This window comes from Diabrotica undecimpunctata, chromosome 7 (assembly GCF_040954645.1).
Source record: "Diabrotica undecimpunctata isolate CICGRU chromosome 7, icDiaUnde3, whole genome shotgun sequence".
Taxonomy (NCBI): Eukaryota; Metazoa; Arthropoda; class Insecta; order Coleoptera; family Chrysomelidae; genus Diabrotica; species Diabrotica undecimpunctata.
In genome coordinates this window covers 97,375,923-97,391,774 of record NC_092809.1, presented here as the reverse complement: position 1 = coordinate 97,391,774, position 15,852 = coordinate 97,375,923, and the positions used below count along the sequence as shown (strand labels likewise).

The following is a 15,852-nucleotide window of genomic DNA, read 5'->3' as shown; positions in this document are numbered from 1 at the left end:
CACTACAGAGATGAAAAAAGGGTTAAAAGTAGAGTGAGATATGCATGTATCTTGTCATCACTGCTGTTTATTGTCTAAAATTAACTCACTTGAAAAGGAAGCTTCATTAAAAAATGCCAATTAGATGATACTGTCCTGTTGACAAAAACATTGTACGATCTTTAACTTTTAGTATACAATATAAATATATAATACATTATTCCTATCTTCTTCTTCTAGTGCCGTCTCCACTAATGAAGGTTGGCTATAACCATTGCACATTCGTCTCTATCTTCTGCTTTTTTTAAGAGCGTCTTTAACCCGGTCCAGTCGCGATTATTTTTCGGCCAGGATACTTGTCGTCTACCAGGACCCCTTTTTCCTTCGATTTTACCATTCATAATCAGCTGCAAAAACTCGTACTTATTATTTCTAAGTATGTGGCCCAAATATTCTGTCTTTCGCCTTTTAATGGTGGTCAAAAGTTCTCTGTCTCTTCCCATTCTGTTCAACACCATTTCGTTCGTAGTTATTCCTATGGTATATAGATTAATGTCAATAAATTTACTGACGAATTGGAAGCGCAAGTGAAAAGCATAGTCCTGGATACTGAAAATTATGATGACTTCATCAATGTTGTAAAACAATCCTCCTGTAAGCACATATCCACAGAATTTCTTCTTCTTCTTGTAGTGCCTATCCGTTTCGTAAGTTGGCGATCATCATTGCAATCGGTATTTTGCAAACTGTTGCTCTGAAAATATTTATGGTTGTTGTGTTAAACTACGTAGTACCTAGATTTTTCAGCCAGAAAATTCATCGCCTTCCTAGTCCCCGTTTCCTTCTACTTTTCCTTGTAGAATTAATTTCAGCAACCCATATATTTCGCTGTTCATGTTGTGACCGAGTTATACAATTTTGGCTGTTTTTATGCCGTTTTGGCCAGTTATCAACTCTTTTCCTTTTTGCATTTTTAATAAAACATCCTGGTTAGTAACGTGGTTGGTATAGGATGTCTTTAGGCTTCCACGATAAATCCATTTCAGAAGCCTCAATTTTCTTGCAGATAGCGTCTGTGAGAGTCCACGACTCAACTCCGTACAACAGTATAGGAAAGATATAATATCGTAGTAACCTGATTTTTATTGGTACTGACAAATCGTCGCATTTGAATAGCTTAACAATTTTTTGAAATGCAGATCTTGCTTTCTCTATCCTACATTTTCTTATCTATGTATTATATCCCAATTTTCATTTACGTTCGTACCAATGTAGGTGTATGTTTTTACTCTTTCTAATGATTGACCATTCACACTGATTCTTTTAATTTGATGTTTCCTCTTAGAGATCAGCATACATTCTGTTTTCTTAATGTTCAGTTAAAGACCATATCTCTGACTCACTTCTGTGATTCTATTTAACTCCTGAAGAGCTTCATAACTGTCGAATACCGCCGTGTCATCCGCGTATCTGATGTTATTGATATATTCTCCGTTAATTCGAATTCCAGCTTCAACATCCTATACTGCTTCTTGAAAGATAATGTCAACAACATTTTATATCTGGTCTTAACGATGAAACAAATAATATAGTTATTGGCAAAATAAACCAAAGAATATGGCAAAGATTCATTTAGCAAAATTACGGAGGAGTTAGATAAGATATTGCAGCAGAGACTGTACGTCTTAAGACAAAAACAATATAGTGAGACAAAAGCTTAATAAAATGGACATGACGCACAGCAGTAAGCAGGCTGCGAATATGACCAAAAAATATTTATCGATGATTCTACAAAGGCAAAACAGACATGCTCAGTAACTCCAAATCAGATAGCACATCAATTGCTGCTAAACGGTATAGAATATAACAGAAATATGCTTTATTGTCACTGAAATTGTACAATTATATGGACAAAGCTTACAAAAAGTCAAAAAAGTAACAATAACATTTAAAATTTACTAAAATTACATAAATCGTCAATATAAAATAAAATAAAAGATAATAAAATATACAATTCAGTGCAAAATTTAACTAAACTACAAATTGCTAATAAAACCATACGAAGTAGTTTACGAATAAGTTTAAGTTGCTGCATGTGATACCCAAATATATATAAAAAAATACTTGGATTGCTTGTACCTAAACGTACTGTAATTTCTTAGTTATTCGTTAAGAAACTCTTCCACTGAATAATATGGTCTTTCAGATAGATAAGCTTTTGTCAATTTACTTAACTTAAGGAAAGAAATTGTAGATTAAAGTTACAAAGAGAGTTTGCTGTATAATTTTTTTGCCGAATATAATTTAGATTTCTTTACTAACTCAGTGGACGGGATCGGTAAATCTACATCAGAGGTTGAATTTCTGGTAGAGTAGTCATGATTAGGTCTTGCTGAAAAAACATGTAGGTGTTTTCGAATTAAGCAAACAGTAGAATATGTAAAGAGGGAAGAGTTAAAACCCCGTGATTTTTGAAGTAGCTTCTGCAATGTGTTATTCTACTGAGGCCAAAAAGATACCGCATTGCTCTTTTTTGTAATTTAAAAACATCAGATTGGGCAGCTGTACTAGAATCCCAAAAAGGAAGGCCATATCGAAGATAAAACTGAACAAAAAAAAATATGTTATTTTGGAAGATGCTAAATTGATTTCCTTCGAAACAGATCTTATTGCATAGCAGGCTGCGGCTAGTTTCTTACTTAACAAATCGATATAAAGGGACTATTTAAGATTGCTGTCTATAAAAATACCAAGAAGAAGCAATGGTTGAAGAGTTCCTTTATAGGATAATTCCACACTCTTAACCACGTTAAAAGAGAATAAATTACAGTCAGAGTAGGTCTTTATTTTAAGAGTTGCAATATTAGAAATCCTCCAGGTAATACTGGTATCATCAGCAACAAGAAAAAATGTTTTATCTATTTTTATGTTAGTGATGTCATTTATAAAGATAAGGAAAAGTAGAGGACCCACTACTGAACCTTTTAGTACTCCAAATACACTGCTTTTGTGACTAAAGTCAGTACCATTTGCTCTTATTAGTTGTTTCCTATTCCTTAAGTACAATTGGAGCTCAGTCAAAGAAATACCTCGAATTCCGTTTTATAGAAATGTAGTCTTTTGGAAATATTTCTTTTTCAAAAGAATCCTTAATTAGTCAGACCAGGACTTCCAACACATTTTTTAGGAGATTTAAGAAAATTTTTATTGATAGTCCATCAGTACTACAGGAAGATTTGCTTTTGATACTACTGATTGTTTGGATCAGTTCAGATTTATGAACTGGTCTTATTAATAATGAATTCGAGACCTTTTTTGAATTGTTTAACATCAGGGGGTGAGAAATCTGAGACAATATAATAAATTATGGTAGATGTTATTTTAGTAGTTCTTGTAGGAGAATTAACGTGCATTGTGAAACTATACGATTCGAATATATTAACCAAGGATAATTGGGTAGCACAAACAACAGCCTAATTAATATTCAAGTCACCGCATAGAATCTTTCTACTTTTATTGGGCAGGTCGTCTAACAAATTTAATAGGTTCTGAAAAAATAGTTTCGTGAAAAAATCAGGTGATTTATAAATGCAAAGAATATATAGATTAAGATTCTTGTTTTAAACCAATGAAAACTCAAAAAAGGATTCATTTAACAAAAAGTCATATTTTGTTATAGAAGAGAAATCAATATTTGTAAAAAGAATTAGGGTGTTACTATGAGCTGAACTTGGATGATCATACCTAGCAATTGTGGTATATTTTTCTACACAAAAAGGGTCGTTGACTTCAAGCCAGTGCTCGGTAACCATGCTAAATGCTCGGTAACCAATGGTAAAAAGGCCATGTACGTCATAGAAAACGAAAAATCACCTTGCAAACCTTTCATCCCTATTTCAGAAAAGTCACAAATTCGTGAAATGCACTGTAGTTAACAACTTTTATCCTTGTCTTTATGCACATGTATTTCTAGTGAACTAAAAATACCAAATTAATGAGAATCCAAGTTTAATATTTTTATTTACTTTCTGAAACTTCTAATCGTCACGTAAAAAAATAAATATCAATAACCAGATTATGATACTTACCGGGTATTTCCGGCAAATGCCTTTGAGATGCAAGCCACGTTTTTATTGTCTCAATATCCCTCTTGACATCTTCATTTGTTTTTCCAAAGGCACTAAGGATTTTATCAATGTCCGTTTTAAAAAAATATTTTGTATCCATTTTTAAACTCTTTATGATTCACCGTAGGTAAAATAAATATTTTGTTTTGAAAAATATTTGATATTAAGATATTTCAAGGCAATCGCCTATATAGAGGTTAACTACTGTCAATGAAAAAAATATTTACAAACTTCGGACTATACGGGGTGTCCAGAAACTCTCCTGACAAACGAAGACCGGAGATTCCTCAGATAATTTTAAGACAATTTAATCCAATTCACCTAGTACGAAAATGCTTCCTAAGGGAGCTAGAGCTCTTTGAAGATAGTGCCTTGAAATTAGTCTTTTTTTAATACCTCCAGAACGCTTCTAGTTAAAAAAACGAAAGCTGGTACAATTATTTATCATCCAGAGTTGAATGGATTCCATTAATTGCGAATTGCTAGTACCGGTCATAGACGTCCGTTTTGGGTAGATCAACGGGTATTTTATTGAATAACTTTTTTACTTTAACTTTTAAGCATTCGTTATAGTAGATTATTAAATTTTTAGGTATTTGAGTACTAAAATGTACTTCTACTTTAACTCGATAGGATACATCGTTTTCTAGAAAAATCGATTTGAAATTTTTTTGTTTTTTCGTCATGAAAGTTAAATTAATAGGTACCTTAATTAATTTTATTACTTGTCTTTTGTTTCAATAAAAACGGCATACAATTCGGAAAAAAAGTTTAGGAAAAGAAGCAAAAAATCAAATTGAAACAAAATTTATTTAAAGGGTTTTAAAAACAAACTATTTATTACGATGGAATGAAACTAACACAAAAGAACAAGTATCAAAAGTAGATAGGTACAAAAGGTGCTCGATGTTGATGATCATTAGTCTCTATGCATAAATTTGGCCTTTTAACACTTAATAAACACAATAATCGCAAGGATTAAAATCCGGCGACCTTGTTGGCCAAGCAACTGGACCGCCTCTTCTAATTCAGTAGTCTTCGAAGTTATTATCAAGAAAGTTAAATTTAAAAACCATAAGTTTTGCCGAATATTTAGAGGCACATCATCTAACGAATCAGGTGAAATATTTTGCAGGAAATGTAAATAATCAGCACCATTTAAACGAGCAGGCAGTTCCACAGGCCCAAGTAGATAATCGTCAACTACTCCTATCCAGACGTTTATGCTAAACCTAGCTGATGCTGAGGGACATAAGGGCATAATTCTTAAACAACGTGGGGATTTTCACCAACGTACGAATACTGTTGTACATTATGCGCATTAAAAATTTCCATTCTTCCTATTTCCATTTTTTGTGAATGTATCTTTGTTACAAAACAAAATGTATCTGAAAAAAATCTTCATTTTGATTTTTCTGATTTTGTATTTATCTAGCGAATTCTTCTTGTAGCAGTGCTTGTACGTTTGTAAAATGAAAAGGATATAAATTTTCTTTGTGTAATATATTTTCTACGAAAGATTTTGAAATTGTATGATACATGGAGGATAGTCTTCAAATGCTAATTTCTGGATTTTTCTCAACTTCCATTAAAATAACATCTTCATGTGCTACTGTTACATCATCACGTCCCCACTTTCATTATTTTTTGAGACCACTGAACCTGTTTCTCTTAATGGTTGTTGAAGAGCTGTAAATGCTGAGTGAGTGGGATTGTGAAATTTTTCAGGGTATCTACGTTGTGCTGCTCGAGCATTACACCTCAATTAGCAATAGACTAAAGCATATCAGCGTATTCGTTATTAGTAAAAACAATTTTTGTAGAATTGAAATTATTCTATTTGACTGCCACAAAGTAAAAAATCAAAAGATAAACTTCACGAACTGACCACAATTTGACAACGAAAAACGTAGGTTATACTTCTGTTGACAGGTAATGGCCAACTAGTGCACACAATATTAATTTAACTGTCATGACAAAAAAACGAAAATTTTTCAAATTGATTTTTCTAGAAAACGGTGTATCCTATCGACTTATAGTATGAGTGGCTTTTAGTACTAGAATAATTAAAAATTTAATAATCTAGTATTACGAATGCTTAAAAGGTAAATACAAAAAAGTTATGCGTTAAAATAAATGTTGACCTACCCAAAACGGACGAATATGATCGGTACTAAAAATTATTCGATTTCACTCTAAAGGATAAATAATCGTACCAGTTTTCGTTTTTCTAAATAGAGGCGTTCTGAAATTATTTAAAAAAAAGAATTACAAGGTCCCATCTTCCTTAGGAAGCACTTTCGGACTAGGTTAATTGGGTTAAATTGTTATAAAATTATCTGAGGAATCTCCGGTCTTCGTTTGTCAGCAGGTTTCCTTTTAATATCGGATTCCTTCGTATTAACTCTGCTTATAGTCGAATCCGTTATTTTAATAATTTAGTAATGGTCGGTAACTTTTGGAAATCATCCAAAACCTGAATACGATAATTGTCACTTCTATACATTTTTAATACATTCTATGCGTGTTGTTTTATACAGAAGAGTTCTGAAACATCCTGATATACGGCAATGTTTATTATATTTTGTGGAAATGACGAAACAGGTCGATTTTTATTCCAAAGAGATTGTATTTTAACGAAATACACATCTGTCATTTGTCAACCCACTTCATCCAGTACCACAAACCTTTCCTAGAGAGGTATTGCGCTGAAGAATTTAGACATCCATTATTTTTCTTTTCAGATTAACTTTGTTCTTGTCAAAAACAACCTTTTATTAAGAGTGTTACACCTCTTACAATGTAAACGTAACGCCTTTCTTTTGCTGGAATTAATGACAAATTCTTTCCGCCAAAAGTCAAAAACTAGATTGAAAAAAGTTCGCACAAAGTTTAATTATTTTAACTGTTGTTGCCATTGTTTAAGAGCGATATTAAATAAGTGAATCGGACATTTTAGAAACAATTTGAGCCATTTTTTGGCAATATTGACATTTCTTCATATATCCGTTTTTTATAGGTCAACGCACCGTTCTAAGCAGAAACGACATAAGTTTCGCCGTTATAAACTACAGTGTAATAAATACCCATTCCATTCAAAAACCACATGAGTCATCGACTGATGTTGTTTCGGCTGGGAAATGACATTTGTAAAAAAATATCAGGATGGCTGCAATAAATGAGACGAATAATGATCTGAATTTAGAAAAAAGTAAAAAGAAGAGGTAAAAAGGACAATTATAAGGAAATTATTAAGAAAGCGAGGCTGTGTGGGGAAGAATATGAAAGTTATAAAGGTAAGGTAATGTTGTACCTGCAAGAAAACCAGGAGGAGACTGTCGGTAAGTTTTAAGATTATGGTAGTTTTAAAACGTAAAATGATTATATATTTTTTGTAGTTGTCGCTTCAACTGCTTTGAAAAAGTTAATGAGGATGTATATATATAGTTCAGCTCAACAGGCCTCAAAGGCCCAAGGCTTCAACGGTTTTCTTCCAGTTCTTTCTATCTTGAGCTAAGTTTTTCCAATCTTGTACCCGCAGCGACTTCAGATCTTCTTTTGCCGACTCCAGCCATTTTCTTCGGGGCGGCCTCTTTTTATTTTTGTACCAGCCTCCGTGTTTATTAATTCATTGGGAACTCTTCCTTCCTTCATTCTTGCTATATGTCCGAGCCATCTTAATCTTTGAATTTTATCAAGTCTTGTTATTTTTGGTTGCCCATATATTTGCATTATTTCTTCATTCGTTCTTCTTCGTCAGATGTTCCCTTCTTTTACACCTCCGTATATCCTTCTAAGAATTTTTCGTTCCCATCTATCTAATTTTACTTCCATATCTTTATTTAGTGTCCAGGTCTCGCTAGCATAGAGTACTGTAGGTCGGATAACTGTTGTATATATTCGTTTTTTTGCTGTTCTGGATATTATATTCGACCTCAGTATCTTAGTCAGGCTCCCAGCACTCTTACTACCTTTGGCCATTCTTTTTATGATTTCTTGGTTCTCTTCGTTCCTATTTGTTAGTGTCACTCCCAAGTAATCGAATTGGCTAACAACTTCAAAGTTATATTCTTTACTTGGGCTTTGTATCTTAAAGAACTGTCCTTGATGATTTTCGTTTCCCCTCATCACCATATATTTTGTTTTTTCTTCGTTTATTTCTAAACCATATTCCCTGGCCATTCTCTCTATTCTAGTAAAGATTTCTCTTAATTCTGCAGGTCTCCTTGTTATTAAGGTAACATCATCTGCATATGCTACGCATTGATGCCTGTGATGATATATTGTGCCTCTAGTGTAGATGTTACACTCTCGTAAAATCTTCTCTAGGATCAAATTGAAAAAATCTGTTGATAACGGGTCACCTTGTCGCAGACCTCTATTAGTGATTAAGCTATCCGAAACCCGTCCTTCTAACATGACTTTACTTTTAGTATCATTGAGTATGCATTTAGTCAGTCTTACTATTTTTGGTGGAAATTTAAAATATTCCAGTGCTTCGAATACTCTATTTCTTTTTATAGTATCTTATGCCTTGTAGCAAAATACTGGGGTGTGTAAGAGGAGAGAGGTATAAGAAGAGTGGTCTATATATATGGGATAAAATAGATAACAATTAAGTAAAGAAGTATAAAAAAAAATATTGAACGGAATGTGGCTAGGCTAGCAATGTAGGCAAGAGAATGACCACTAGAAACTCAAGGATGGATACGGCCAATTTGCATGCCTTTTAAAGACAGTAAATCAGGAAAATATGTATGATAGATAGAAAAGAAGATAAGAAAAATGAATAGATATAATGAAAATTAACAAAGAAAACAAACTGAGGGCGCCAGAAGAGGGATACTACTCTAAAAAGAGTAACGGTCACTCTTCCAGGTATCGTATACTGCTAATATTAATTAAAGTTGATGTAATAAACAAAAATGCTGTAAATGTAAAAAGGTAAGGAAATATTAATAAAAAAAATTATATGCAAAACAAATTCAAGTTTATTAAATATAACTTCTTAGATTCTGACAATCTCTAAGTTACCAAAAAGTATATGAAAATTTCACAATATAATATTTTAAAAAAAGAAATGTTGAAAACAACTATAATAAAAAGTTGAAAACTACACAGAATAACTCTGATATAGAGTGTACAACCTACATCTAGGTTAAAACAACCTTAAACAAAATAATGCTAACGTTGGAAGAACGTATAGCCAAGTAAATATATCAAACTTACCTACAATATGACCAACAATATTGTTAAACACCTCTAAATTCAAATATAATAAATAAGTAATATATATAAATGGGAACAAGCCAAATTAAACAATTGAAACGGTATATTATCCTGAAGGGATAATAACCGGAGTTAATAACGCAAGATGAAATATAAAAAATTAGTTAAGTAGACAAATAATGAAATAATTAAAGTTAATAATGAAATAATTAAAGTTAATAAAGAAATAAATGGTTAATACAAAAAACAATGGAAGATAATCTCTGGGTAGAATTTGAGCTCAAACTTACCGATACCTTACACCAAGGGGAGTTATATTAATTAATATATATATATATATATATATATATATATATATATATATATATATATATATATATATATGTTATAAAAAAAACCTATAACTGGTGAAACAAGATATATATATAGTTCTGAAGTAAAAACCAACTGTCCTCCTAGGTGAAACAGTTGTCTGGAAGGATACTCCCGAATAGCTTCGGTGTCCCAGCGAAGTCCTCCTTGAGGTCCGAAATTAGCACGGAGCTGGTGCTAATTGGCTTAGTTCGATGATGACTGTCCTGCCCTACCTCTAGGTGCAGGCTGGAGAAAAAATGAGGGTGGAGTAGACAATACTCCCTGGCTTGTCCCAAATGACCCTGATTCTTATTAGAGTTGAAGTGGTACTCTCCCTCGGATGTTCTGAGGGAAATTTATAATTCCATGGTAGGTGGCTGAAAACAATTCCCCGTTACTTCTAATCTCAACATTCATAAAAAGAAATCAAAGAAGAAGTGAGGAAAGTTTCTTTCAGCATAAGAAACCGGAGCAAAAAGATAATTATGGTAGATAAAAAAAACCATCCAATCGGATGTAGCGTGACCTTGCTTCACATAGAGTAAAAATATAATGGCCTTGGACAAAATACTATATTAAAATATGAAATAATGAATCTGAATAATAGGATATAGATAAAATACTCTAATGTTTATAATATAAAAAATTATTATTTACCAGATAGCTAATCAATTCCGTGCTAGAAATCTCACTTCACCTCCCGAGTTTGCGAAAACACCGTCAATTAAATCGTTATGGTATACTTAGAATATTTAACTTCTTGAAGTGAAGGAAATTCTATGCATTAATTGGATTTTCTTTCGCTAACTGCCACCTGTGTGTACCACTTCAAACTCTAGATCAAAAGTGAATTTTAATTCACAGTTAATTAACCAAGAAGAGCCATTTTTCCACTTCCCCCCTAATCTCCTGTCATCTCTCTGGTCCGCAATGGTACCAAATTAGAACAGAGTGACAACTTAAATTATTAACAATACACACTTAATGGGCAAATGAACACTTAAAGTTAGGCAACCCATACTACGTCTCTGAAATTATTTTTAATATAAATTGTTTATTATTTTAATTTAAATTGTAATAAAAGTAACGACTGTTACATTCCCCTACTAGTCGGGAAAAAAAAATTTTAATCAAAATTTTTTTCCATAAAATTAAAGTATCAATAACTAAGTGTACTGGCCTAACATTCCACGTTGATCCGTAAGTTTACACAAAAAAAAATAACCACGAACTAACGATCACGGGAAAAAAAAGAATGGTCATGGCGCCAGACACCACAAACTCAGATGACTCAAAGTAAAAATCAAAGTCTCAATCGACAATATGCTTAAAAGCCAAATATTAACTAAATATACCAACTAAATTCTTGCTGACAAATAAATGTCGAATTGGGCACTAAATCCAAAATTGAACTATCCATGGACATCAGATCTATAAGACTAAGTATATCCAAGGACGAACAACCAGGCAAATGTATGAGCCAATTAAACCAATATCTCACCCGGAGATATACTAAACTAAGATCAAAGAAATCATAAACTAAATAGGTTAAGAACTGAACACTTAATCCAAAATTGAACTAACAATGGACACCAGATTCATAGTAATATATCCAGAGAAGAACAATCAGGAAGATTTATGGAGCAATTCTCACCAAACCAAATAACACAAATAGTAATCTAAATCGTAAACATACCAAAGTATATCAAAGACGTAATAACCAAAATAAATGTGAAATAGGACGCTTAATCCAAAGTCAGACTATCAATGGACACCAGATTCATAAAAGCATATCCAAAGAAGAACGACCAGGAAGATTTATGGACCTATTCACACCAATACTAAATCTCAAAACTAAATGAGGTCTACGTACACCCACATCTGGTGATACGAACCTACATAACCAAATAAACCAAATAAGTGAGGAATCAGACACTGAATCCAAAATCGGACTATCGATGGACACCAGATTTATAAATAGAGCATATCCAAAGAAGAACGATCAGGAAAGGGCCAATTCTCACTAATGCTAATAACTAAATCAGCTCTTACCCTCATCCGGTAATATGAGCCAATGCCAACTAAGTAATTACAATAAAGCAAAATTTCCTAAAGTGTGAAGCAGCATTGTCACACTTATTCAGACTAAGTAATGTAATATGTAACTGAACTAAACCAAAGATAAAGATAAATACCTAAAGTCTAAAGTCTAAAATGGACTAAAGGAATTCAGAGGCTAAATAAATTTTGAGGGTGCTGGTATTCGCTAACTATAGCATGGGGCTACAACAGATGTATGAGAATAACCAGACACCGATAAAATCCCAATAGAAATCCTAAGAAAATATAAGTGGTGGACTTTTCCTATAATACCATTACTAACGAAAGAAAAAAAATATGTCGAGAACAAGCAACCAATTTTGAACAAAACTGTAGATTTATAACAAGTTCTCGCAGCATGGAATTATCCGGGAATAGTCCTAAATCTAAACAGCAATGTATGCCTAAGGAAAGAAGTGGGATTACACTAAGAGGACAACTCATTTGTCTAAACTCTTAAATAATGAAAATGACTAACTTGACATGTGTAGGGATAGTTAAAGAAAAAAAACATAACCTGAAGTAAGATAACTAATATGAACTAATTAAACTTCCCTATCAAGTTGTGAAAAGGTAACTGGAATATTTGGACAATCACACAAGAATGGTTAGGACATGTCGCGAGCATTTCCTGACCAGAAATATTATGAGGCATAAACATCTGCCTACTCTGCAATAAACACATATAGTACGAACCTAATTGAGCAGCAGTGATCAGTTGCTGAGCAACAATCTCGAACCCACGTATTCACTAAAGCTGAGTATTGACAGATTCATTGACAGAAAATTCAGAAGAATAAATAAGAAGAAATAAGAAGGACGCCGCGCCGGTCATCCTTACCTACTTCAAAATTCCAAACTAATTCCAGAACCATCCTGTATATGGAATCAGGACATAAATTATTGTAGAGTATTTAAGATTTTCGTGACAAGTGAGAATAAAGCAGACCAAAGATAAAAAAAAAATCACAACATCTTTCCAAATTGGCAAATATTGAACAAATATATCAAAACAAATACTAAGGAATCAAATATCAAAAATATAACACACAATATATGATCCAGTAGTGTAACAACATAGTTCCATAGTTCCTTATCAGTAATAGGATTAACTATAAGTATAAATCTAAATATGTAAATATATACTAAACAACCATCGTATCATAAGAGGTTAAAAGGAGTAATTCTCCTGGGAAGATTAGTACTTAAGAACATTAATTCATTATAAAGTGCATCATTTATAATACAAAAAAAATGGATAAGTCATACATACTAATTATCTAATAAGTTATAGAAGTCATTAACCAATGCCAAAAGATACAAAAAATAGCGGTGTACCTACGTTATCTGGTGATTAAGAAAATCTTAGACCAAAATGCAAAATATAATCAAAATAAACTAAAGACAAACAGAGAAAGAGATTAGCTTAAACGAAAGTGTTAAGTTAGTCTTCTTCTGAGGATGAAGAACTAACCTCGTCGATGGTGTTATCAGGCAGTAAATCCTTTACATGAAATTGACCAATTCGTTTGTTGGACGAATTGTCCCTTAATTCATATACCAAAGGAGATATTACCCTTACAACCGTACACGGAATGTATTTCTGGCAAAATTTTGCCGAAATAGCATCACCTTTACTTGATTTTACAAAGTTTCTCTTTAAAACTCTATCGCCAACAAAGAATCGCAAATCTAAAGTATTTGATTGGTTATAAATATTATATGGTACAACCATAGACATATCATCATCATCAACAAACCTAAAAGTTGATACTGATAATGGGACTATTTCACTACTGTAATCATTAGAATTGTGTTTAACGCTACTGGGTAAAGAAGAATTGGTAGTTGACCATCTGTGATCACTTAAAACAGGCGGATTCAACGTTTCATGATTAGTAGTTAATTTCGGGACTGATTTGTGAAAAAAAATGTGGCCAAGTTATTAGCAACACACCACCAAGATCAAAATAGCCAGCAAAAATAATATATATATAATCAAATAAATACCTTAGTTATCTTACTAAAATACTCAAAATAATTTCTAGTTATATGTAAATTATAACTATTCTAAACCAACTATTAATATATATGCAACAATTAATAGTACCTATAAGTATAATACTGTTGGCTGTAGGAATAAAAGTTTATATAATATACGATATAAGTATGTGTAGGTAAGTAAGTAAATATAAGTTCTCAATAAAAATACAAAATTCAACCTAGAATGTAAGTTGTACTACTATAACCTATCACTGAGGCCTCAAAATATTAATAACTAATAAATCTAATAAATAAAACTAATAAATCAATACAGCAGTATAAGTATACCTGTTTAGTATTAATAAAAAATTTAAAGATAGAATAAATCAGCAATAATATGAGTAAAAAAAAGCAAAAATACAAAAACTCAAGTAAGAAAAAAAAAATCAGCTAAAAGCTACTGTCTTAAAACCAAAAACTTGGAAAAGGCACCGCGTTGGGCGCCAATGTAGCAAAATACTGGGGTGTGTAAGAGGAGAGAGGTATAAGAAGAGTGGTCTATATATATGGGATAAAATAGATAACAATTAAGTAAAGAAGTATAAAAAAAAATATTGAACGGAATGTGGCTAGGCTAGCAATGTAGGCAAGAGAATGACCACTAGAAACTCAAGGATGGATACGGCCAATTTGCATGCCTTTTAAAGACAGTAAATCAGGAAAATATGTATGATAGATAGAAAAGAAGATAAGAAAAATGAATAGATATAATGAAAATTAACAAAGAAAACAAACTGAGGGCGCCAGAAGAGGGATACTACTCTAAAAAGAGTAACGGTCACTCTTCCAGGTATCGTATACTGCTAATATTAATTAAAGTTGATGTAATAAACAAAAATGCTGTAAATGTAAAAAGGTAAGGAAATATTAATAAAAAAAATTATATGCAAAACAAATTCAAGTTTATTAAATATAACTTCTTAGATTCTGACAATCTCTAAGTTACCAAAAAGTATATGAAAATTTCACAATATAATATTTTAAAAAAAGAAATGTTGAAAACAACTATAATAAAAAGTTGAAAACTACACAGAATAACTCTGATATAGAGTGTACAACCTACATCTAGGTTAAAACAACCTTAAACAAAATAATGCTAACGTTGGAAGAACGTATAGCCAAGTAAATATATCAAACTTACCTACAATATGACCAACAATATTGTTAAACACCTCTAAATTCAAATATAATAAATAAGTAATATATATAAATGGGAACAAGCCAAATTAAACAATTGAAACGGTATATTATCCTGAAGGGATAATAACCGGAGTTAATAACGCAAGATGAAATATAAAAAATTAGTTAAGTAGACAAATAATGAAATAATTAAAGTTAATAATGAAATAATTAAAGTTAATAAAGAAATAAATGGTTAATACAAAAAACAATGGAAGATAATCTCTGGGTAGAATTTGAGCTCAAACTTACCGATACCTTACACCAAGGGGAGTTATATTAATTAATATATATATATATATATATATATATATATATATATATATATATATATATATATATATATGTTATAAAAAAAACCTATAACTGGTGAAACAAGATATATATATAGTTCTGAAGTAAAAACCAACTGTCCTCCTAGGTGAAACAGTTGTCTGGAAGGATACTCCCGAATAGCTTCGGTGTCCCAGCGAAGTCCTCCTTGAGGTCCGAAATTAGCACGGAGCTGGTGCTAATTGGCTTAGTTCGATAATGACTGTCCTGCCCTACCTCTAGGTGCAGGCTGGAGAAAAAATGAGGGTGGAGTAGACAATACTCCCTGGCTTGTCCCAAATGACCCTGATTCTTATTAGAGTTGAAGTGGTACTCTCCCTCGGATGTTCTGAGGGAAATTTATAATTCCATGGTAGGTGGCTGAAAACAATTCCCCGTTACTTCTAATCTCAACATTCATAAAAAGAAATCAAAGAAGAAGTGAGGAAAGTTTCTTTCAGCATAAGAAACCGGAGCAAAAAGATAATTATGGTAGATAAAAAAAACCATCCAATCGGATGTAGCGTGA

At 32.1% G+C, this 15,852-nt stretch overlaps 1 protein-coding gene across 2 annotated transcripts in view; it reads right to left on the bottom strand.

Annotated features, from left to right (window-relative positions):
• Nucleotides 1-4,249, bottom strand: part of LOC140445624 (alpha-tocopherol transfer protein-like) — a 33,758-nt gene extending 29,509 nt beyond the window's left edge. For both annotated transcript variants that reach the window (XM_072537827.1, XM_072537828.1), the window contains exon 1: nucleotides 4,068-4,249. In XM_072537827.1, the coding sequence (XP_072393928.1) occupies nucleotides 4,068-4,206 (139 nt within the window). In that variant the 5' untranslated portion in view covers nucleotides 4,207-4,249. The remainder of the gene's footprint in view (nucleotides 1-4,067) is intronic.
• Between the last annotated feature and the right edge of the window lie 11,603 nt (nucleotides 4,250-15,852).